Here is a 24286-nt window from a genome sequence, read left to right as displayed (position 1 = left end):
GGCATTATGACGTAACACGAACGGCTAGTCGTAAACAAAACAACAAGTTTAGCGCATAAGGAAAGAATATTACATACACTCGTTGAATACTAATTGGTGACAGAGGGGCTGGTCTAGAACCCACAAAGGATGCGGGTCTGGGTAGGTTTAAATAGTAATAGTTGGCCCACCCTCACCCAAATATTGTACATTGCTTTAATAATTGTCTCAACGCTGTGGTAGGATTTTAGGCCAGCGCCAAATACAGTTTTCATTAGTCATGTTTGGTAAATCTCATCACCTTCATTTGTCCACTCCTTGTATATAGCGTTAACCAGCACACATAAGCTTAACTTTCCTGCTCTTATATTCTGTGTGCCAGGTAAACTGAAGCACTATACAAAACATACTTCGGCAAACCAAACTCAAGTAATTCTTGTTTTTTTTTTCAATTTTAGCAGCAATAGATTGCTACCACAAGGAGTTGCCTAAGCCGAAAAATCGGTTGTGCGTCAGAGGTTTACTTGAATATTACGTAATAATGCATATCAGTGCAGTTTGTACACTCAAGCTGGCTTGAATTTCGCGCCATGTAATTACGACGCTGTAACGGATTACTTTTCAATCCGGATTGAACCTTAATCTAATCTGCCCGCGAAAGGTGCATATAAACGGGCTTACTGTATCAACACCGCTGTACCTGTTTAACACCTGAAGGTGCTAATTGATGAGAAGCTCAGAATGATAAGAATTGCGTTCCACTATTTATAAGTGACGTTTGAATGTTTTTTAAGCACATTAACTGATGATGATATAAGTAGGTATCAAAACGTCTTGAGAAAGATGATGTCGATTCACTCGACCTTTTTGGCTCGTTATCAAGCTACATTGTGACTCTTGCAGAAAAAAAAATATGTTTGTTTGATATACAAAACTAACCATTTAAGATAATAACAAGCTTTTAAAACAGTTTTATTGTAATACTTCATTATTTTATTAAAAACAGACAATAAACACAATGATGTTAACAACAACTTAGTTCCTTATTCAAATAGAATTACACAAAGTTATCAACACTAATAATAATTAACACAGAATAAATATAAAACTTAACTTACACCGCAACAGAGTAGATGTTACCACTAACGCAGGCGCGTCTCAAATGAAGGACAAACGAGACACGTTTAAACGAGACACGTATCTAGGCAAAGCGCGCCACTAGGAGCAGTGTTTAAATAAAATAAAACAATAAGGTTAACAATGATGATCGTGGTGATGATCATTTGGTGTAACGTTTAACATTTTACGCGGTTCTACTTAAGAAACAATTCATCGCACGAGGGCGCCATTCAGTCGCTAGTTGATGAGCACACAAAGGTTTTGGAGGAACTCAAGCAACTTCATGAACAGGAGAAAGATTCAGCGCTGGAGGAATTGCAAACACAATTCGAACAAGGTAATATTGCTATATATTGTTTTGTAACATAATATTTTTGAACCGTACAATCTAACTCCAGTTGTTGATAAATTTTAGTTATCGAAGAATTGCGAGCGAAGCAGGAAACTGTTCTTGCCGAACTAAATGAGGAACATCAGCGGGAGATTAATCAAACTCGACTTCAGTGTGCATCTGATACAGCAAAGCAGGTTGGCTTTTCCTTCAATATATCTTCACTATTTAAGGATTTTTATAAAAGTGGTAATACGTTTCGATTAGTGTATCTATAATAGAACGCTTCGGACCTAACAATTGTGTTACTAACATTTTATTTCGATAGACATTGTTCACATGGTTATATTGGAATTTTAGCTCGTTTATTTGGCGACCGTAACAAATTCAAATAAGATAAAAATTATGCAATTGTTATTTTATTCTTGTCGCTCGCCCAGCAATATTTCAGCGTCTTAAGAAGACGAATTTCAATTATTATTTCCCATGTATCACATTTAATTAAACAATGACTTGTTTCATAATAGCTGTGAACAAGTCACTCAAATGTGCACAAAACTGCCTCTTGTCTTAAAGTGTAATTATTTTAAATGAATGTACGAATTTAAATCTTTCCTGTTTTTTAATTCGTTTTCCATTTTATCTTTTTGCGTGATACTATCTATATATATTTTGGAACACTATATACGGATCTGTTCATAAGTTTAATGGTGAAAATAACGGCCCAAATAGACGTAAAAAGCGACATGCTTTATTGTTAAAACGTTTCGGCAAATGCTCATGGCCACATTTTATCTATCCTTTTTATCTATCGTTTTTGCGACGCTTGTTTCGCACCTTTTTATCTTTCCTTTATGCGACTAAAGTGTATATAAACGGGTGTAACTGATGTGGCCTTCATATCACTAATGATGGCGTGAGCATTTGCCGAAACGTTTGAACAATAAAGCATGTCGCTTTTTACGTCTATTTGGGCCGTTATTTTCACCATTGAATATATATAGCTCATAAAAAAGTCATTTTTCTCTGATGTTATATTTTTAGGTCGAAGAGGAAACCGCTATTCTTAAAACGACTTTTGAGGCCGACATGGATTCCCTGAAGCACAAGATGGAGGCAGAAGCTCAGGAGAAACTCCAAGAAGAGAAAATTTCACACGTTGAAGGTTTGCCTACTGGAAATAAACTCTTTCTAAATAATAAGTACTCCAAAAAATGTGACTAGTTATTTATATTTTACTTTTAAACTGGGTAATGGACATGCTTTCCTAAGCAATTGCGTTACTTACTCGTTGTTTATAGAAATGAAAAAACAAGCTGACGAGATGTCAGCATCGATGGAGACCCGGTTAGCTGCAATGATGACTGAGCTACATCAACAAAAACAGGTAAAACGTTAAACTGCGATCGCACGTTTTACCTTGGACAACTCAAATGTAAATTATGCTTTGAATGTTTTTGTCTGGTTACCTTTTAGCACCGCTGTAAAGTTAAATTAATTGCTTTTTTACATATCGCTGGTTTGTAACACCGAATTACCTAAACTAATTTGCCAGTAGGGATTATTTGTAAACAAGATGTTGGTCGCTAGAAAGCAAGCTTGCGGTGATATTCGAACTCCTTATTTGGATTTATTAGACTGATTCGAAACCAAGGATCCTATACAAACAAGTTGTCATGCAATGAATTGCCTTCAAGTCAATCCTTATTGGCAAACTAATTTCGGCAATAACGCTAAATGGCGATCGTCTATGGCAGAGAGCCGTTATTGTTAGCCAGTTCGACTACCGAAGTTGCCGATCTTAGTTAAATAACAGACACACATGTTGCACATTGGTTTCAAGTCGTTTGGTGAAAGGTTTGTTTTTATTTGCTGGTTTAGCTTTCACTTGCAAAGCAGTCGGAAGAGAATACCGCCCAACTCGAGAAGCTCCAGGGAGAGCTTGAAGTCGCTATTCAAGGCAAAAAGGATAGAGAAGACGAGATACAAGCGACCTGGAAGAAGCAAAGAGAAGAAATGGAAAGTCAGGTTGAGCAGTAAGTTCACCAAGATTTTTTTCAACACTTGTTGTTAACACTTTTGGAACATTGCATATTTTCCATGTGAAATGTTTTATATTTGCGACAATGTTAAGATAATTGTCCATTTAAAACGTTAGCAACCAGTTTTTTACGTCAAGTTTTTTAAGGCTAAACGAAAAGCTTAAGGAGAGCATGGAATCGTACCAGAAGCTTGCTCAAGATTTGGATTCTGGAAACACCGAACATCTTCGGTAACTATTGTTGATAAAAAGCGGAAATATTCAGCACTGTGACATGACAAGTGTAAAAACAGACCACTATTACTTCATTTGTAATAATGTTTTTTTTTTCAATAAAACCTTTTTGCCACTAAATATCACCAACAAATAAATCACAACTACAGCGAAATGTCCATTATCTTGAGAAAATATTTTCACAAGTAAAACAAATTTGTTAGTGTTTTGGTCTGTTTGCTTCGATTTAAAAAATGTTTTCTCTTTTACGTTGCGTGTTTCCTATGAGCCAACAGAACAAGTTAACTGATATAAAAAATGTTTCCATTTTGCTTAGTAATAAACTGTCTTGGGTGATTTAGCTCTCTACAAAATCAACATGAAGATGAGATTGAGGCTTCGAGGAAACGCCTTGAAGAGGAACACGAACAAAGGCAAGAAGCAGCTTTGAATAAACAAGCTCAAGTATTTCAGCAGGTATAAGCAAGTCAAATAGTTTTGCAGTCATTTTTTAAACCGACTTCTGTCGAAAAATACGAAACAGTGAGTAAATAGAAACTTAAACTTCGGCATTAAAGAGAATGAATTTATATGAACGCACTACTGTTGTACTGAGAGTGAGAGTTAAAAAAAACACTTAGGCCCGGCTAGCGATTTGTTATTGGAACTTTGTTTAAAATTAAATTTTAAATGCCTTAATTCTGTACAGGTATGCGGTATTATTTTACGTAATAGCTCCAAATGATAAATTAATAAAATAACAAGAGCAACCAATAGCAATTTTTTATCAAATATTTCTAGCAGGCTCGCTTTTTGATTCATTTCCTGATTTTTCTTTATAAGTAAAATTAGTAGTAGGTTTTGCTGTAGTAGACAACTTAAATGATATCTTGATGACTCTCGGTTACTACGTCGTATTGACATTATCGGTGCCATTTATTTAGCAGCTTGTGATGTCATCGCTTGTCTCGTCGTCGTTGGAATTTAAAATTAGCAGTTTAGCGTTTTTTTTTGTAACTTTTTTTTTTGTTTTTTTTTTATAGCAAGGAAGTAAATCAGTGCTAATTATTCTGCCCACTATATATGTGTTTGCGCCTGTAGAACTTGTATAGTGCTTTTTGGGCAACCGGCAATCTAGAATTTTAATACACACGTTCTTGAAATGGAATTTCGATAGACTATGTAGTAATGCCGATTTGACTGATATTTTGCGTTAACTGCGACTGCCACTATTATTAAATAAAAGAAAATATAAATAAATTAGAATAACCATGTCCATCGGATTTCGTATCAAAATTTGCCAAACCGATTTGTAATAAGCTATTTTCTTTCAGGCTCAGGAGGAGTTCGTGAAGCTCCATCAACAGCAACTGGAACAATTCACTTCCTCGCAAAAGGAGGAAGCTCTGAGGAGAGAAGGAGAAATCGAAAAGAGGCTCAATCAAGTTAAACTGGAACTGACGGAAAAGCACCAGACAGATATTTCCAGCTTACAAGAAGCTCACAACGAGGAGGTAAGTTTTTGTGACAGCTTGTGAAAAGGAATTAACAAAACACTCTGAGGTAATACGTACAAAACTAACAATAAAGTAGACTGCTAAAATGCTTGACTATACTTCAGCAGTGCCGTTAATGCTGAGGAATATATTTGCTGAATGCTGAAGAACTTTTTTTATGTTGAATCAAAGTTCTTAATAAAATAAAATCTCTAAAACTAACACTAAAAGCTGAATAATAAAATATTAAATATAGTCTTGTAGACCAAACCATCACGGTTTACGTGTACATAGCATAGCGGATTAGGACAGTTAACGCATCGTATTTAACATGTATTAGTGTTTAAAACCTATGCCAATTATGCTTTTAATTGATTTGTTTGTTTATCAGTTAAAGGTTGTCGCAACCAAGCTGGTCGAGGTACATGAGGAAAAGCAACACGCCGAGGAGCTAAAGGTAACATTTACAGTTGAACAGTTTTATATGGATGCTTCTAATAGCGTATCTATATATAGACACGACTAAAATGGTGACATTGAGTATATCAACTATCGTATTACATTTTTTAAATTCTAAAAAAAACATTGACCATATTTGCATTTTATTATTAGAATTAAAGGTCGTGTCACAGTACTTTTTTAATGAATGAACAGTAAAATGGCAACCATGTTAAATTATCAAAAGTCTTATGTTTTGCATAATCTTTTTATTTCAGAACGAGCTTGGAAAACAATACGAAGAACTTCAAAGTGAGCAAGAAAAGCAGCTTGCTGACCTGAAGTCGTCACTTGTTTCCCAGCATATGCTGAAGTTCCAGGTACACAAATGGTGTTCGCGCTTGTTTAGCAGCCCATATCTATCGGTAGTGCCATAGAGTGGTGGCCAACCTAGTTTTCCTATGCTACTTGGGTGGGCGTATGCCGTATAGCTTTCGTCCAGTAGCCCATTTTAAAGGTATACTCTATGTTGTTGATTCTGATGAAACTGATTGGCATTTTTGACTTTGTTATATGTTACACTGCCAATAAATGCATTCTAAAGTTTCTACTGTTGGCCAATGGCCATGGCGTGCATATAGCTCTTTGTGATGAAATGAGGTATGCTTTCTTGATTCAAAATACGAAGCTAAAAAATGTAAAAAAGGGCGCATACGATAACTTTTGCAATTTATGTTGTTCTTTACATTCAAACTTCCTCCTTATAAAACATGAATAGCACGCGGCCATAGTTCATATTCGAATTTGGCCCGTCATGAGAAACTGTTGCACATGTATTACTTAGAGACATGGGAAATTTTCCGAACATTTTTGATGCAAAGCAACACTTAAAAAAATCATTTGTCTCGACAGGAGGTCACTGCCACCCTGGAACAACATCACAAGGACGAGATGGACGCAAGGATCGCGGAACACCAGCAGGAAGAGGCTAAACTCCGAGAAGGTCTTATCTCTTTACAAAGGAAGCTCGACTCCTTCGAAGAAGCACAAGTGTTGCGCACAGATGACGATGAAGAGAAGAAACTCATGATATCTGTGTCGGAGCACGAAGCAAAGATTAAATCTCTTCAGGAGGAATTTGACCAAGTGATGCTAGATGAAAAGAAAAAGAATGACGACCTTCTGGAACAAATAGAAAAAGTAGATTTTAATAATACTACTTGTTTTTGTATGGGTAACTTTACCCACTGACGAAGGGAGAAAATAATAATATTATTATTATTCATTTTATTTGTTAATATCGGAATCTAAGCTTGTTCCGACATTTCCAGTTGTTGGTCTTTTCTCCAGATCGCAAGATCCAAACAAAACCACAAAGGTAATAAAAAAAATCAAAATCAAAATCAACCATCTTCAACAAGAGCAGCTTGTTGAATAAAGTTGTTTTGGATATTTTTTGTAGTCTTTAAGGTTTTGTTTGGATCTATTATTATCAGTGAAGTCTACGATGTTTCCATAATTAAAACATTATACATGTAACTTGTAATTAAACAACACCTTTTTTCTAAATGTCATTAAAAGTTCAGTACTACTACAAAAATAAACTTTAAAAAAAAAGTGTTTTAAAAGGAAATTCAATCTCAAGAAGAGACCCACAAGTGCGGTTTGGACGAGATCCGTCAGGCTCACACTGAACAAATGGAAGTGGCAAAGAAGTGTGAGGAGTCGCTGAAACTCGCAAAGGAATTAAGCGAACAGGAAGCTAAGGTAGGTCAAGTGTCAATTTACTTGTAGGATCTTTAGAAAAGGCTATACCAGGCAGAGTACTAGGGTTACACAGGTTAAAAGGTTTTTACTATAGTTTTAAAAATTTAGTTTGATTTAAAGCCATTGGTTCCCAACCGGGGTGCCGCGTCACCCTGGGATGTGACATTTCTAATGCTCAAGGGTGCCACGAGATCTTTGGGAATCTTTAGGAATTTGTTTTTTGGTATAACTCGTGGTGTGCGATTAGAGACGAAAATATGGAAATATGTTTTCCTACATTGTTTAGCGTTGGCTCGTATTGTTCCAGTTACGTTTATTGTGACATTACAGTAAACCACCTAATGAAAATTAAGGTTTTAGTGACCCTATCTCTTTTTATTGGTGTAATGTCGTGTAAAATGTCATGTATAGTGCATTTTTTATTTTCTCGTTGTGCTGTTAAACTAGGTATATATAGCCTTTTTCCTTTCGCGTCAGACACGAATTTGTTTTGCTATACGCATGGCAGAATTTTTTCTGTTTATATCTCTTGTTGTTAAGCCCGACGCCCGAAACGCGTTTTTCGTTTCGATTTTATTAAACAATTTTAATTGTAAATTTAGTAACATTAGTTTACTATTGGATGTAAATTGTGCCCTCATATTCGATTGATATTAACTATTTTCCACTCTCACACCTTAAATGCAGGTGGTTGAAATTAATTTCGCGATTCTGTTTATTAAAATTAAGAGGTTTAAGTACAACGCCTTGTTTGTTTAAGTAGCCAAACAGTTAACTTTATGATCTAATCTAAACGAACTTGTGTTTTTCACTCAAGTGATGGCGTTGCCTACAAACCTATAAACCCATACACAGTATACCAGTACATTGTTAAGAAGCTTAGTTAAACCAATGGTTTGGTGCTTTCAACCTGTATTTGCCCGACTCATACCGCTAACGACCAACGCATTGTGTTTTATCCGCGCGTTTGTTCGCTGGTCAAGCGATTTTCAAATTGTTAGAATTTATCGACAATGTAGTGTATACTTCTCTAGAGTTTAATTGGACATTGTTAAAGGTTGGACGCTGTGTCGTAAGACAGCGCTCCTCTCCTTCTGTTTATTTAGTTAAAACTCGGTTTGGTAAACAAACTGGTGAAGGTTGGAGTTACTCAATAACCTTTGTAACGGTTTGGCTGTAAAACAAATTCAAACGTTGGCCAGGTAAGTCGTTGTATCTAGTAATGCGCGCAATGTCACTTGGTCTGAGAAGTAGATATTAAGTTAAAATATGACAGTACAGGACTATTTTTTTTTTTCCAGATAAAATTCTCAGGAAAGCTTTCTGTATGCGCTATGTTGTCTTTGAACTAAAACGAACTCACTGTTTTAAGGTTATAGCAAGTTGTAGAACCGAATGTAGGTAACATATGTTCGGTTACTTACAATAGACGAATAATGTCGAAAACGTCAAAACTTGTAGGCGTTTTGTTTTTAATGCTGTTAGTGGTATAATATATATATTTGTTTCAAGTGACCGATATGCCACCAATTTTCAGTCAAAATCGTATAAATATATTTACAATTGTAAAATCTTGTTGCAACAGGATATTCAATTTGTTTATTGAGTGACTAACGACGGCTAAGGAAACGCCTGTCGATTTTTTTGCTTAACAAAAATATATTTCTTGTGTTTCTAGAAACTTTGTTTTCACCATTTGCTATGTTCTTCGTTAGAAAGTTAGATTTTCTTATTCCATTTAGATATAAATTGACCCATGTTTAACACAGGGTGGCTCGAACAACTATTATTTAAACTGCCGTATTCAAGCAGTTCAAAAATATTTGAAAACTGAGTATGATGGGTAGTGGTCCCACTCACGAAGGCTTTTGGGTAACTTTTCAAAACGTTGATTACTAATTATGTTGCAGCGCTGGATAGTGTCTTCAGAGTTTTTTTAATAAATTACATGTTTTTAATAAAAAAAATTATTAATGATATTTATAAAAATTAAGGATATATCATTGACATAGTAATCGTTAAACATATCATAGCTTATTAGCGGTTTGATTTTTGACATTCGTGTTTTTGTCGAAAGCGCTTGTTTAACACCAATACTGTGAAGTTGCAAAGTAATAATTTATGTGAAAAGCAACTAAATCAATAAAAATATTAAAGCCATTATTTTCGATAAAATCGACATTTTGCTGTTACAAACGTTTCGGCAATACTTTATGCCATCATCAGTGTAAAAATACAAGTCAATTGATCTTTTATTGAAATTACTAAAGAAACCCGTGCATTGCGTTCCACAGCTAAATCAGCTTTTACTATACATGAATCTATTTGTGACCGACCTCGTTTCTTAGTTTCAAGTGCCGCTTACTTTTCCAGAAACTTGTCCTTCGAGTAGAAGAGCTGGAGACCGAGCTTCAGGAAGCAGACACCCTACAGAACGAGATGAGTGAGCTTCAGCGTCAGCGCTCTCAACTGGAGACACGGATCGCGGAAGAGGAAGCCCGGATGCGCAACTTCGAAGAGGAGCGAGAAGAGGAAAGAAAAGCGTATGAAGCAAAACTCGTAGAGGTAAATACGTTTTAGATGCTGGTCGTAATAGCTTTAAAAGGTCAACTGAAAAATAGTTAAATGAAAATTTAACAGTAACTATTTTGACTGGTAGCCCAATTATTTACTCATTATGTTTAAAGTTCTAACGTGTGACTTGCTTTTATCGGCCTTAGGTCACGCGTTTTTAAACTTCCTTTTAAAGATTTTATAAAGCCATTCTAGTGGCGAACTAACCTCCAGCTCTATAAGTACCAAGGCATTTGTATTATTGTTGTCAATAAGGGCCTCTATTTCCACACCACAATAGTTAAAAAAACTGCCTTCGCCCGATTTATTTTGCTTTGCGCATTTGATTTTGTGGGTATAGATCTCAGAGGCTCTAAACGCTTCCAAAGAAGACTACCAGGACTTGAACTCGAGGATCGAGTTTGAACGAGCCGAATATGAGACTGAAATTGAGAGCGCACAGGAAGATCTCCGCGTTAAGGAAGAGTCAGCTAAGGTACGAATGTGAGGTGTTAGCCAACTATATTTTAAACTACACCTAATGTTATTAAGTTAATGTTAATTGCAGATCAGGTAAAAATTACTTATGTTTTTTTAAGTTTTCTCGTAAAATTTAAGACCTTCTCGTAATGCGTTTGTGTAATATGCGCAACTTTCATTTAATAATATATGGGAGACTGTTAAGTGTTAAATGATTTGTGTGTTTTACATGTTATCTGACAGGAAGTGGTAAGTTTTGGCGCATGAATGAGTGTTTCATGGAATGTAGTTTTTTGAAAACAATCATAAATCAATGTGTGTCATCAATATATTTCAGTGGTGTATTTGCAACTGCTTGTTAAATAATACCAGTTAAGATTGCCTGACTTGTGATCACTTTTTACAAATATTCTTCGACAAGCTCTATGTGGTCAATTAAAAATTACGGTCATTGTTATTTTTTCCTGCATTATTCTTCTAGCATGCTTTAAACATTGTTTGAACACAAGATCAGCACGTGATGTTTGTATTAAAAGTTCAATGCTTTTCAGTCAAAACAACTACTAAGCTGTTTTGATTAACTAATCGCTAGGAGCTTGAGGCTGAGGTGGAGCACAAGTCGGCCGCCCTCGACAGTCTTCAGAAGCAACACGAACAACTGACGTCACGCCGCGAACGGGAAACACAAGAGGGTGACAACCTTCTGAAGATGCTAAGGGACGACCTCGACCAGCTTAGCAGGGAAAGGTATGTTATGCCTAAATGAAGGCACTTGTTCTATAGGCAAAACGTAGGCCTTGGTTGTGTTTTTGTTTACTTGAATTAAAACCTAACCCGATCACATCTCGTTTGTAATACAATATTTCTTGCACAATCACAGTGTTTAAATAGAAATGAATGATTCGTGAATAAACATCACCTAACCCTTCGCAAATATGCATTCATCGTCAGCGTATTTCTCATTCCCTAATTTCCCATGTATTGCCAGATATACTAAAATTATTACGCTTAACCAGTTTTCTCGACAAAACATATATTTCAACTTCTGATTTTAACGTACGAAAGTATTTCTGCGGTGCGCAACTTATCATTATGCATGACGTAAGTATTTTACCACAGGGACGCCATGAGCTCATCTAATGAGCAACTCCTGGCGAGCCTGACTGAACTGGTAAGAGCAAACCGCGATTGCGAGGAGGCCATAACTCGCAAACTGGAAGCTCTTCCGCTCATGGGAACATACCAAGGTAATCCGCAGGATGGCGTTGATGCTGCTATATCACAATCGGCTACCTCCAATACGGGTAAGTCTGTCGAACAAATATATTAACTCGGGATAATAATGTAGTATTAGGCCATGGATCAAATCGTGTCCCCTTTTTTCATGGAAATGTGAAAAAATAAACAACATTTTTTAAATTTAGAAAATTATCAAGTACGCAGCTCAAAAAAAGAATTGGTTATCGTAACTAACTGTAAATGAAAAGCCTAATCCAAAACTCCGAACTACAGTTTCGTCATGGCGCGAACCGTCTAAAATAAACCCTTAAAAGTCACATTAGCCCATTGCCCGTTTGCTGTGCTCGAAATGTTCGTACTTCGACCCGATATATTACGTCGCCTTGCCAAACTGCGACAGATACGCGTTTCGTAATCTGCTCACAAGTAGCGTTCCTATACTCGCTTCGCAGATGGAGACACGAGCGCGACCAACACGCCACTGAACACGAGTCTGAGCGGCAGCTTTGTGGACGAGGGACTGGATCTCTCTCAGCGACTTGTCGAGTCCATGTTCGTGGGACCAGAGTTGGACGCTTCGGCCCGGGAGGTGGTGACCATGTCGGGACAACGCGTCGGACAGGCCGTCCAACGACTTCTCACCATGCTTAACAGCACAGTGGAGCAGGTGCGTTTCCTAATTTTACTAAGTGGCATCTCGTGTGAATTGCAGAATTGTAGCCATCGGCTACGTCAGGGGTCGGGAACCTATGGCTCTTTTGATGGAAGAATCTTGCTTGCAAATAAATCTAAGCTGTCATTTCTTAGCATGATTTAAATAAACCCCACGCCGCCATCGCCCCTTTTCTAACTTTATTTTGCTTTTTTTTAACACATATATTAGTACATTTTTCGGCGATTTGCGCGAACCCTGTTTGAATTTTCGGGACTGTTGTCCCGTTTGATTGAATCATTTTATATCCTAAAGGCCTTGCTCTTCCGACGAGGCTCCGTAATGAAAGTTGTGCAAACTTAGCTAAATGATTTTTTCGTGCTCCGTATGAGCGATTGTGCGGTCTTTTAAATGAGAACAAAATAAAGGGCCCTGTTCAAATTGCTATTTTTCCAACCTATAACTTGATGTAAAAAGTGTTATATTGCTCAATAATATTTAGCTTTTATGGCTCCCTTAGCTAAAAAGGTTCCCGACCCCTGGTCTACGTCTTTAGTTCTGTGATTGTGTCTAATACCACTTGTTATGTAAAGCATATAACGAGGTAACTGTGCAACAAAGATTTTTTTAACTTTTTTTTTAAAGAAAATCCTAAAATATTTGTAGTTGTTAAAACATAGCTAAATTCTTTCTCTTTTTGCAGCCACTTCCAAAGAAAACCAAAAACATGCCAGTAATCCGTCGTTATCCCGGCGAATCCATATTCCGCAATTCTGTTAAAGCCCGCAGGCGCGAACAGCAGAGACTGTTTTACTGAGTTTAAAGCTCGGTTCGTTGCAGCCGCCATGTCCGCACTATTCGCATGCTGGCATACCCGCAGGCTCGCATAAAACTCGACTTCGTCCTATCATTTTAAATTGAGCCACTGTTTTGACGTTTCGCATTCTTGAGCTGTCTTCTTAGACGTTTTCGTATAAAATGTAGCTAACGCAAAAAGACAGCGTTAAAAGCTGTGGCGCGAGAAGTTTGGTTAGTAATTCGTTAGGTATGGAGTTTTTTTCAAGCGAGAGCAAGAATTACGAAATCAAGATAACTCCGCAGTCAACCAAGACCTGTCTCGTTTGGCACGTCAACGGAAAATATTTGTTAGAATTTATCAGCCAGGTTGAGTAATAATACTGATACAATTCAAATGCTATTCATGTTGCTGTAAACTTATTATACACGCTGTAAACTTATTGTACACACTTGTGTAGTAACCTATCCAACGGCGTTTTTACCTTACAGCTGAATGCAGCACAACAAGCACAAACCATATTGGGCGACGAATTGCAGCGAGTTGTAGAAGGAAGAAGTTCTTCACCGAACCTGGACCAATCTGGTTTGTTACACAGTTTTTATGCAATTATTAATACGAAAAAAATCTTTTTTTACTGTTCTAGCAAATTTCTCTGTTTTTCCTTTTACTGCATTTGTATACCATCGAGACGTGGTATGTTATAACAGTTAGGCGAACCAGGCAAAGTGACTGATGAGGTTTAACCGATTCAGTTTTTATAAGCGCGAACTCGCACTGCCACAACAAACAACATATATTTAAACTCCATTTCAAACATTTAGTCTCTATTTCCCGCTTGACTATCCCTATGGTCGTTAAAGTTGTTATTGGACGAAGCAAAACGTTTTCGTGAATGATCTGAAGTGGTTCAAAACATATTATTTTAATCCTGCAGATTTAGCAAGGGAACAAACAAATCGCGTCACGGAGTTGGAGCAGGCCATTAGGGATAAAGATGAAGTCCTTGCTTCCTTAATGGAGGAGAGGCAAAACGTGGAGCAGCGCGAAGTCTGGCTGAATGAAGAAAAATCTCTTCTGCAAAAGCAACGTGAAGCGTTGGTCGAAGGAAGAGATCAAACCGAAATAAGTAAATTCATAGTTGGTTTTCTTTTTCTTTTATATTATCACTAGCTAAAAACCATGTTTTGAAAATAAATGTAACCTGTTTTGTCTCAACATAAAAGATTACTTCCTAAAATACATGCATTATTTGCCAAAGTTATGTTATCACCAGAAAAAAAATTCAACTTTCTGCACCAGTCCAAGACTTTAAATGAACAAACACATTGTCGCGTATAAAACGGTAAAATGCAACAACAACTAACAACCTTACATAAGAAACCAATAATTAATTGTTTATAATGTTAACTTCTTGTATCGGAAGTGCGTATCTTATAAATCTATTAGGTTATTTTCCGATCGTTTCTAACCTTTGTGTTTCGCTAATTTTCCAAACCAAGCAACCCCTACTTTTCCAGACCTCCTGCGTGCAACAGAGGAGTTGGGAAGAGAGAAGCAGATCCTTGTTGAGATGCACCAGAAGGAGCAGGGTCGATTGGAGGAGTCGGCTCGTCAGCTGGAGGTTGCCATGGAAGAAGAGACCAGTCGGGCTCATGTCAAGGAACAGGATCTTAACGCACAAATTGAAGATCTTAAATCACAGGTTGATCACGTCATTTGTGTATCCTGTCGGAATACTAGTGTTTCTAATTCTAATACTGTCGACAAAATTGTTTTGGTTGTTAGTTATTAGTTAATAGCAATACAATTTTGTGAACAATTCCCAAATCCACCAATATTCACATTAATTGTAGTTTTTCTTGAAACTTGCTACTATTACCTCTTTCATAATTTTTTTCATGTTTGTTACTCGTTGTATTGTTTGACAACAAAAAGTGATAAAAGTAAGACGCATTGCCTCTGTGAGGGTTAGGTATATACTGCTATTCTCATCAGGCATTTTTTTAACTTAAAGCTTTGCTCTTGTGGAACAGATCAACGCTTTAAACAAACAGTCCGATTCGGACACTCGCCTCAACGAGGAGCTGGTAACGGATCGAGAAGCAGAACGTGAGCAGTTTGAAGATATGATGGAAAGAATGAGGGGAGAGATCGATCAGGCGAGGGACACCGCTAAAGCTGAGTCGCTTCTCGCTGAAAAGGTACGAAATGCCTGCAGTGCGGCCACGTACGGGCGGCTGTAACATTGGGATGGCCTTTGTGTGTTCCACGAGTGCATGGTTGCTTACAAATGTGCAAAAGGGGTTTTATTTTCTGTTGTGATACAGGACCAACCAACACCCTTAATTTCCTGCTCGCTGTCATGTATTTTTAATTGTCTCACAGCTGTGCATAGCCCAACAGACTCACAAATGACAGCAATAATTAATTTTAATTAAATGTTTTGGCTGACCTGTAATTGTTTTTTACTTCGTTTACACTTTCCGCTTTGTAATTGCTTCCCAGCGTCGAAACGAAGAGATTCAATCTTCCGAACCAGCAAAGGTGGTAAATGTTGGTAGATAATGGAATGTCAGTTTGCATGAAAAACTCATTTTAATAAAACGAACTGACTAATGAATATATATATATAGCGAAATGAGTTTTATCCAATTTTAAAAAACTCGCTTAAAATGCTATGCCTAAAATACCCGTAGGGAATAACAATTATGGCAGTCAGCCGTATAGGATGGTCATGCGGTTTAATCTGATGGGGAAATCCCCTGTGTCGTTACAACGAGACGACACCCTGAGGTTTGTAGCCAGCTGTCGATTTGCCGTTCCTGACATAGTTAGTTTAACTCGGTCTGCCCTTCGCAGTTGACAGTTATGCGTCAATAGTTACATGCTTGGAATGTTGTCAGCAATCGTAGCAGCCCACGCTGCTGGCAGAACTCACTATGTTAGAAGAATCAAATCTAAATCTAAATCTAAATCGAAGTTGGAGGTTAAAGTTTGCATGTTTAGTTTGATTAACGTAATGCGATGTAGAATCTGGATGTCTTTCTCAGTTAGCATATCCTTTTTTGGATTTAGGCGCTGTTATTACGATAGCTTTTTCTGCTAATGGACGTTTTTTTTATATTTTTTTACGACAACTGATTTGGCAACAGATTACAATTAGAGTGATTTTGGCATAACGTAAAAGGCTAAAAAACTATGTATGAGTAAAAAATGTAGCAGTGTGTTGTCAATCGAATATATCGTTGTTTTGATTAAGTATCAAAAAATGATTATGCGTGGTAGCCGAATTAAGACTTATTAGAAACTTTCGCAAGCTTGATTTTTTTTTATTTTGTCTTTCAATAGTGCCACAAATGTACAACCAAAACGATTTTATTTGAATATTCTTATCTGAAACATAAATTTGTTGCGATAGGTTGCACACTTGGAGAGTGACCTTGAAGCAAAGCATCAGCAGAACCAGGAGGCACAAGATCAAGTCGACAAGCTGCAGGAGAAAATTTCACAGCTCGAAAACATTATCGACGAACTTAAGGAGCAAGTTCAGGACGATGGCGAGGTAACTGATTAATACGTTAGTACCACCTGCGGTAAAAAAATCGACTCTTAACAAACTTGTTTTACCCTAGTTGAGAGAGCATATGTTATAACATTATCATATGTTTTCTCTTATTAATTTTCCCTGCGTCAGGTCGATAACCTCCGAAGTGAGGCATCAAACGCTCTATCCGAGCTGGAAGAGTCGAAACAGCAGCACGGCGTCCTGCAGCAAGAACTCTATGACAACATGCTCCGCATCTCGGCGCTCGAGGCTCAGCTGGATCGCTACAGACACGGAGTCGACGAGAACCTTCTGGCCTCCGCAGAGAGAAGCGAAGTGGAAGAGCGGATCAAAGAGGAACAGAAGAAAGAAGAGATGGAACACAAGGACAGTCAGGTGTTATGAACTTTTTGAATTTTTTTTAATACATACAAATGTACAACCAAAACCTTGAGGATGCCAATGTAGGAAACCGAATAGGTGTTTCTGTACTTTCAAGTGATTTGTCTTAACTTTACGCTTTTTATCTAATCCTGATAAACTTTATATTAAACGGTATGCATTTCTACATATATTAAGATCGAGGTTCTACTCGAACAACAGAACAACCTCCGCACTCAAATCATCGAGAAGGAAGAGCAAGTCGCTCAACTCCTTCAAGAGTTGGATCACGCCAAAGACACCGAGGCTGAAAACGCCAAACTAAAAGTTTGTGAAAAGAAGATAGTTTTTGAAAGAAATAACGCTGTTCAGTTTGTAATACGATCTTTCTGCTTTTGAATTTGTTCAACTTTAGAGTTGAAAAACTGCTGTCTATGCAGGATTTAATATTCAACATACTCAGCTCGCTTACCCGCATCAATAGTAGTTCTTAGCACATTTGAATTTTGAGCTTGTGTGCTTTGCACGCTTTTTTAACAAGTAACACATTTTGTTCAATAATGAATAACTATTGGCTCACAGGAGGATATAGACAATTTACAAAACCAGCGTTCCGAGGCCTACGCTCAAGATCCTCAAACGTCAAATTCCGAACAACTAGAAGCCCTCTCCCGACATCTGCTGGAAGAAAAGAACGCCGAAATTGACGAGCTGCGCCAGCAGATGTCGCTCTTGCGAAGTGAAACTGTGGATGGCGATTTGACTGTGTCAGAACAGGTGTGATATCATGATAGTGTTTTCTATTGTGGTATTCTGTTAACCTGTAACATATGTTTAAAACTTAAAAAAGCAATGTTAATCAGCTATTACGATGTTATATTTGGCTTGACCTATAGAAATCTGTTACCACTTTTTTTCAGATAATCGGCTCGCTTAAAAGTCAGCTTGATCAAGCCGCAGCAGAAAATGAAGCTTTAAAGGAGCAACTGCGCGAAACAGAACAACTGTTAGCATCCCGGTCTCAGGAAGAACAGCTTGTAGAGGTTTGTGAAGATGGGAGTCAGAATTATCCGGAGAAAGATGATCCTGAGGCAGAGGATGCAGACACTGGTATCCATGAAGTAGACTTGACCGTCGGCGATCTTACAAGACAAGAGGAAATCAACCGGCTCCGAGTCTTGGAAGAAGAGAATGCACATCTAAGAGAAGAAATAGATAAACTAAAAAGCAACGCAACCAACTTAATTCAGGATTTGTTCGAAAGGGACATTTTCAACCTCTCGTCGGACGTTAAAGAAAAAATCCGGGATCTTGAGGAAAGACTAGAAAAGGAAAGGGATTCCACTGAGAGCCAGGATACATCCTCTAGCTCTGAGTCCCCTTCAAGTGATGATGAAGACAGTAAGGAAAGCAGGGTCCATCCTAAACTAGTTTTCACTCACGTCAACGATGTGTCGAGGGAAGATGATAAGGAACCAATTAAGAAAGATACGAATATAATCAGAGGTTTGTGCTTTTCGTTTTAAAATATAGGCATACCTTTTTCTATCTGTGATGATTTTTCAACGTCTATAACCATATATTCCACCTGCAATCATTGAGCTCCAAAACATGTACAACTTCTTTTTAAACAAAATTAAAAAAAATGCTGAAACGTTGTTATGCCTTGACAGAAAAACTTCAGGAGATCGAACACGATCTTCGCTGTCAACACCCGAGTGTGCTCACCAGGATCTTGGGACGCAGGGAAGAAGAGGCCCAGGAGCGGATGCAAGTTGTGCAGAGGCTAGAAGGCCAACTCGCTGCAACTAACCAAACAATAAACTCTCTCAATAAGCAGGTTATTTAAAGTGTTTTAATTGTTAGTTTGGAGGCATTTTATTTTATAATGGAATACGGCGAGCTATTCTATCAATCGACTTTTCGCTTAAAGTAAAGCAGGGGTTTTTGAACGTTTTTTTACCGTGGACCCCACAAATGTTTTTTGTTGTTTCGCGTGGACCACGTAGGCAAGCAATTTCAGAGATGACGTCACAATTTGAATAGACTTCACAAATCTGCTATTTTCGGTCCGAAAAATGAAAGTGAAATGGAGTCTAAATACATTCAGTGCAAAACCGTTTTATTTTTTAATAAACTCTTCTCTTTCAAAAATTGATTACTTCTTAAACATACACTAACATTTCAATTAGGCCTTCATGGACCCCCTAAAACTAGTTCATGGACCTCAGTTTAACTACCCCTGAAGTGAAGCATCCTTTGATTAAATAGTTTAAATTTTTTATTTGATTTAAGGTTGCTGACCTACAGAGAGCGTTGGAGGAGCCGGACGTCCGCATCACGATGTCAGCGGATGAGACCAGGGACCCGAACAAAGATATCCAAGTGGACCAGGTGAGGCCGCACCGAGTGAAGGAACTAAAGACCGAGGTTACGCGAGTGCGAATCGTTGGCGGCAAGCCGGTGGCCACCAAGACAATCTGCCGCATTAAGTGCCACAAAGTGGCCATTCACTTTTGATCCTTCTGTCAACATGTTTGTGTCTTCCGTTTTCCACTCTACTTTTTTCTTTTTCCCGAAAAAAATATCCTGAATGAAGAAAAAACACTTTCTTTAAGGTATTCCAAAGCCCGGTGTCGTATTACTCTGCGCATGGAGTGCCTATATTTAAGTTATTGAAATTCGTGTTCATTAGCGTGACTGTGATATTCGTCGAAAATAAAACCACTACTTATTTTCATTTAAAGCGGATGTTTAACAAAACTAATGTTAGACGCACATAATGCATTAAAACGTGCCAAAATTCTACGTAGAGTGCACCACGCTATTACTATTTCAAAATGCCCCGCGGCTATTTTGATGTAAACACGCTGTTTTATTAGCTCTGAGTTGCCATCTTGCGGCCACGTTTATTGTCCTGTTTGCAAAACAATATTTACCCGCTTTGTAAATAATTATTGGCGAATACAAGTTTTTATTAGAATATTAAATTTAACTATATTTCTAGGATGAAGAGACTAATTTACTTCATGAAAACCTTGACCAGTCGTCAAGTTCCTCATCGTCAGAAAGTGATTCTGAAGTCGCTGAAGAAGATTCTGAAGTTCATCATTCACCAGATGAGGAGAGAGAAACTGAAGAACTTCAGGAGAAAACTGAAGATCGACCATCTTCTTCATCATCCACTTGCGTTGAAGACAGAGCTGACTTTGAACGTTTGTTACTTGCTAAAGACGAAGAGATTCGCTGTAATCAAGTGGAAATAAACGAAGCGCAGAACGCACTACAAGCGAAGGAGGCGTAAGTCGTGTATAATTTTTTATTATCTAACGTTTTTTTCATATTTTATTTATTATTAATACGCCCAATGATACCTTGGTAACGTAGTTGTCGGCTTTAGTGAGCTCAAGGAAACAAAAGAACAACTTGCAGACACTGAAAAGCAATGGAAGGAAACTGAAGCTAGTCTGGAAAGCAAGTAAGAGCGATTTTTATTCTCATTTCTAGTTTTATAGCGTCAGTGGGTAATTTGTTGACTTTCCAACTTTCAGATGGGATGAATTGCGGGAATTGCAAAATAAATTCGAGCAACTTTTGTCTGATGACGTTCCGGAGTTGCGCGCTGAAGCTGATGACCTAAATGAAAACATTGAATCTTTGAAGATTACGATCGCCGCCACTAAACAGGTTAGCTTAAGATATATAAAAACTTATAATTCGTAAAAATCGAAAAGTTTCGTGGGCGTTAGTAGAGTTAATCTCGGTTTAAACCTTTTTGTGTTACTTTCTCCTTATCTTCATTCTTTAAACCTGTTTTGGCAATAAAGTATAGGCAAAAATGTCTTCTATCTTTCTGACTATTAAACAAGTCCGGTATTTTTATTACTAAAACATCTCTAATATATGTATTGTATATCCGCCCCTAAATATAGCGTTTAATAACTTTTAGCAGTTAATTCGATTTAAGATTATTTAACAAATGAAATTATTGACCTCACAGGCACTTGTTTAAAGCTCACGGTCTTGGTTGAAAAACTCTTGGTTGTTCAACATGTATGTTGTGATTAGGAACGCGACCAGATCGCTCAGCAGCTTAACGACGTTCAGCGGGAGTGCTCCTCACTCCTGGAGGACAACATCCGACTCGAGGAGGAGAAGACCATCCTGGAGGATCGGAGCGAGGATCATGCTACTCGCATCCAGGAGATGGAGGACTTGATTGCCGAGAGAGAAGAGGAACTTCAACAGGTAAATAGAGTATTAGCATGTGTAGACATTATAACGCCTGATAACAATTTAAGAAACGAGAAAAATAAAATAGCCCATTTTGTTTTATTGGTACATATATTTTATGCAAATCACGTCTGTAAGAATCATTTTTTGCAAACCATGTCTTTAATATGTACTATGCACAATACACAGGCTCAAATCGAAGCAGGCGAATTACAGGGCAAAGTCAACGACCTCGCCGAGCAACTACAGTCTATGCAGGTTGCCATGGATTCAGCCGCGGAGAGCAAGAATGCGCTACAGGTTGTTTACTTTTGCTTCTGCTATAGTTAATAGTTGACTATAAAAACGATTGACAGTATTCCGTTCCAAAAATGAAATGTGTTGACGTTTTTAGTATTATCACATAGCTCCCTGGGTGCAAAAATAAAATAAATGCGTCACTAAGTTCAATCACTGTGGTGTTTAAAGCAGGGAGTCGAACCGGAACCGAACCGGAACTTTATGAACCGGTTTTGGGTCAATTTTTTCCGAACCGTAACCGAACCTGAACCGGTTTTTATAAGATTTTAAGGAGCCGAACCGGAACTGAAACGAATATTTCGAAAGTACCTGAACCTTAACCGAACCCGAACCTGTAAACAAAAGCGGTTCGCTCCTGCATGACGTCACAACTTCTATTTTACAAAGCCAAGTTATGCCATGTTCGAAATTGAATGAAAAAATAAGAATATTGAATGAAAAAATCATTTATTTTTTATTTTTTAGATATTTCAATAATGAGTTGCTGTTTTTTCAATAAGTCACGTTACTTAGATTAAATGACTTACAATTCAAACATTATTCTTTACATTTATCGACCCACATTTTGAGATTTAACGCAAATTATATTCTATCTGAACCGGAACTTTATGAACCGGTTTTGAAATAACGATGGTCGAACCGGAGCTGAACCGGAACTTTTAAATTCCTCCGAACCTAAACCGGAACTGAACCGGATTCCGAAAAAATCCTCGAACCCGAACCGAACCTGAACCGGAAAAGTCAAACGGTTCGACTTCCTGGTTTAAAGTTGTGAGGGCAAAATCTTTACATATAACTAGCTAAAAAATTATAATGTTTATTCAACGTGTTTAATGCGAGATTCAGTAGATGGGCAGCTCAAATGTAAAGGTATTTTACCTTGAAACGCCTCAAGTTAATTTACAGCATTCAATGAACAGGAGGAAGTACGAAGTATCTCGTTTGATCACAAACTTGCTGTGGACAAACTCAAGCAAGAGATCGAAAGACTATCCTTGGAGCAAGTACGTCACGTTGAGGACGGAAGAGGTGACGCGCAGATGCTATTTAATGAATCCAAAAACCAACAGGTAAACTGTTATTGACATTTTGCAATGAATTTAGCATGAAACAAAGTAATAATCGAGTAAAGTGTTATTTTAAGGCTTGTTGCAACAAAAAAAACGCGTCTGAACCAGAGAAGTTACAAAAAAATGTTTTGCACATGCCATCATCATCCATAATTTAGCAAGTTTTAACAAAATTTATCTGGTAGGGTTATTTTAATCACTATAAAGTCCTTCGATAAGTTACATATAAACTACACTAATTTGCTTTGTGTTCCGTTGCTTTTCGTCATGCAAGACTTGTCTTGTAATCCCAATTTCAATCGACGTCTCACTTTGAATGTCGCTAAAACTGTTCCAGCGTTTCGCCTCGATTAACACTATGAGCCATACGTGTTTAGGGCGAGGACGAGATTAACAAATTCGAGATCAACGACGAAGTTGAGAGGCTGACTACTGAGAACGAGACCTTGCGGTCGGAGATTCAAACCCTAACAATTAAAACCGAGGAATTGATGGTGGAACTTGGAGCAGTGAAACAGGTGTGTGCCGATATTAGGTGGACGTCAAAAGGTAGCATTAATAATTTACAAGTAGGTTTTGACAGACACGTTTTAAGCAGTGTACTAAACTGGGAGAGCTGATAAATAAGATAATAAGCTTATTTCAGTCATGTAGATGTTGAATATAAATGTGCCAATGTGTAGTTAGTTTTTATTATACCCGTTAAATAAAACTACATTGATGTGTGGGGTCCAACTGGATTCTAAATTATAGAAAGGTCGCTTACAGTGCTTACTTTACGCTCAGGATCAAGCTGAAGAACACACGAACCACAAATCGGAGGTTTTGCTTCTGCAGACGCAGATCGTCCAACTTTCATCGCCGCAACCAATCGAAACACAAATCATGGAAGAAGAGCTTCAAAAGTCGCCGCCTTCCATGCTGGTAGGTGCTGAATAACGGGATCTTGCCATACGTACAGTAAATAGCAAAATGTCCAAAACAGTCGTGTCTACATTGTACAACCGAGTTACGTTACTTGTTTAATACTTATCTTAGTAGCTTCAGAAAGGCCAAGTCAAAAAAATATCGATTTAAATAAAATTGAGTGCATTTTTATTGCACACGTTGGATTACAAGACATTATTTGTACAACAAAATACAAATCGGAGGCTCAATGTTCGCTTTTCCAGTATATAGTGCTACTTTGTATTAGGTTGAACGATCTGAGCAAAAAAAAATTGAAAGCTGTTTAGTTCTAAACCTTTTACTTTATTATTACTGCTTTTAGTTATTTTTTTAATTTTGATGATTTATGTGTTGTCAATACCTTTGCTATGCATATATATTTACTGTAGTTAGAGGGACTGAAGATGCCGTTTTATCCAAAATATATATTCCTCTCAACAAAGTTATAAACCTGTATTTTACTCAGTTTTGTAAACTTTATTTTTCTATATACAAGTACAAATCTGCTGTTATGGTTTCGGATTTTATAAAGATACACCCTTACAAGTGTTATATCCCCTCCCCACAAAATAACATAACGATTTTAGTAATATTTTCAGGATAGCAATCAAAACATATATGTAATGTGAGACACAATACAGGTGACGTATACATTTTACAAGGCTGCTGTGCATTTTGATTAGTACCACGTTAATATAGTGAT

At 37.5% G+C, this 24286-nt stretch overlaps 1 protein-coding gene across 1 annotated transcript in view; it reads left to right on the top strand.

Moving 5' to 3' along the window:
- Positions 1-24286, top strand: part of LOC146167995 (uncharacterized) — a 57269-nt gene that overhangs the window by 17150 nt on the left and 15833 nt on the right. Inside the window, exons 25-62 of the mRNA XM_083394833.1 lie at positions 1302-1435; positions 1514-1626; positions 2474-2594; positions 2731-2816; positions 3311-3465; positions 3618-3701; positions 4046-4160; positions 5018-5197; positions 5571-5636; positions 5896-5997; positions 6530-6667; positions 6734-6817; positions 7247-7384; positions 9758-9949; positions 10299-10433; positions 11010-11164; positions 11537-11721; positions 12109-12323; positions 13596-13689; positions 14042-14233; positions 14625-14809; positions 15141-15308; positions 16526-16669; positions 16802-17047; positions 17231-17359; positions 17615-17809; positions 17953-18538; positions 18706-18872; positions 19328-19426; positions 20184-20332; positions 20433-20510; positions 20584-20719; positions 21101-21280; positions 21455-21565; positions 22486-22635; positions 23025-23155; positions 23282-23291; positions 23422-23559. Coding sequence (XP_083250959.1) covers positions 1302-1435; positions 1514-1626; positions 2474-2594; positions 2731-2816; positions 3311-3465; positions 3618-3701; positions 4046-4160; positions 5018-5197; positions 5571-5636; positions 5896-5997; positions 6530-6667; positions 6734-6817; positions 7247-7384; positions 9758-9949; positions 10299-10433; positions 11010-11164; positions 11537-11721; positions 12109-12323; positions 13596-13689; positions 14042-14233; positions 14625-14809; positions 15141-15308; positions 16526-16669; positions 16802-17047; positions 17231-17359; positions 17615-17809; positions 17953-18538; positions 18706-18872; positions 19328-19426; positions 20184-20332; positions 20433-20510; positions 20584-20719; positions 21101-21280; positions 21455-21565; positions 22486-22635; positions 23025-23155; positions 23282-23291; positions 23422-23559 — 5686 coding nt within the window. The remainder of the gene's footprint in view (positions 1-1301; positions 1436-1513; positions 1627-2473; positions 2595-2730; positions 2817-3310; positions 3466-3617; positions 3702-4045; positions 4161-5017; positions 5198-5570; positions 5637-5895; positions 5998-6529; positions 6668-6733; positions 6818-7246; positions 7385-9757; positions 9950-10298; positions 10434-11009; positions 11165-11536; positions 11722-12108; positions 12324-13595; positions 13690-14041; positions 14234-14624; positions 14810-15140; positions 15309-16525; positions 16670-16801; positions 17048-17230; positions 17360-17614; positions 17810-17952; positions 18539-18705; positions 18873-19327; positions 19427-20183; positions 20333-20432; positions 20511-20583; positions 20720-21100; positions 21281-21454; positions 21566-22485; positions 22636-23024; positions 23156-23281; positions 23292-23421; positions 23560-24286) is intronic.

Source organism: Ascidiella aspersa, chromosome 1 (genome assembly GCF_963924565.1).
Source record: "Ascidiella aspersa chromosome 1, kaAscAspe10.2, whole genome shotgun sequence".
Taxonomy (NCBI): domain Eukaryota; kingdom Metazoa; phylum Chordata; class Ascidiacea; order Phlebobranchia; family Ascidiidae; genus Ascidiella; species Ascidiella aspersa.
Note: the sequence above shows the minus strand (reverse complement) of the source record. Positions and strands in the feature narration are given on the sequence as shown.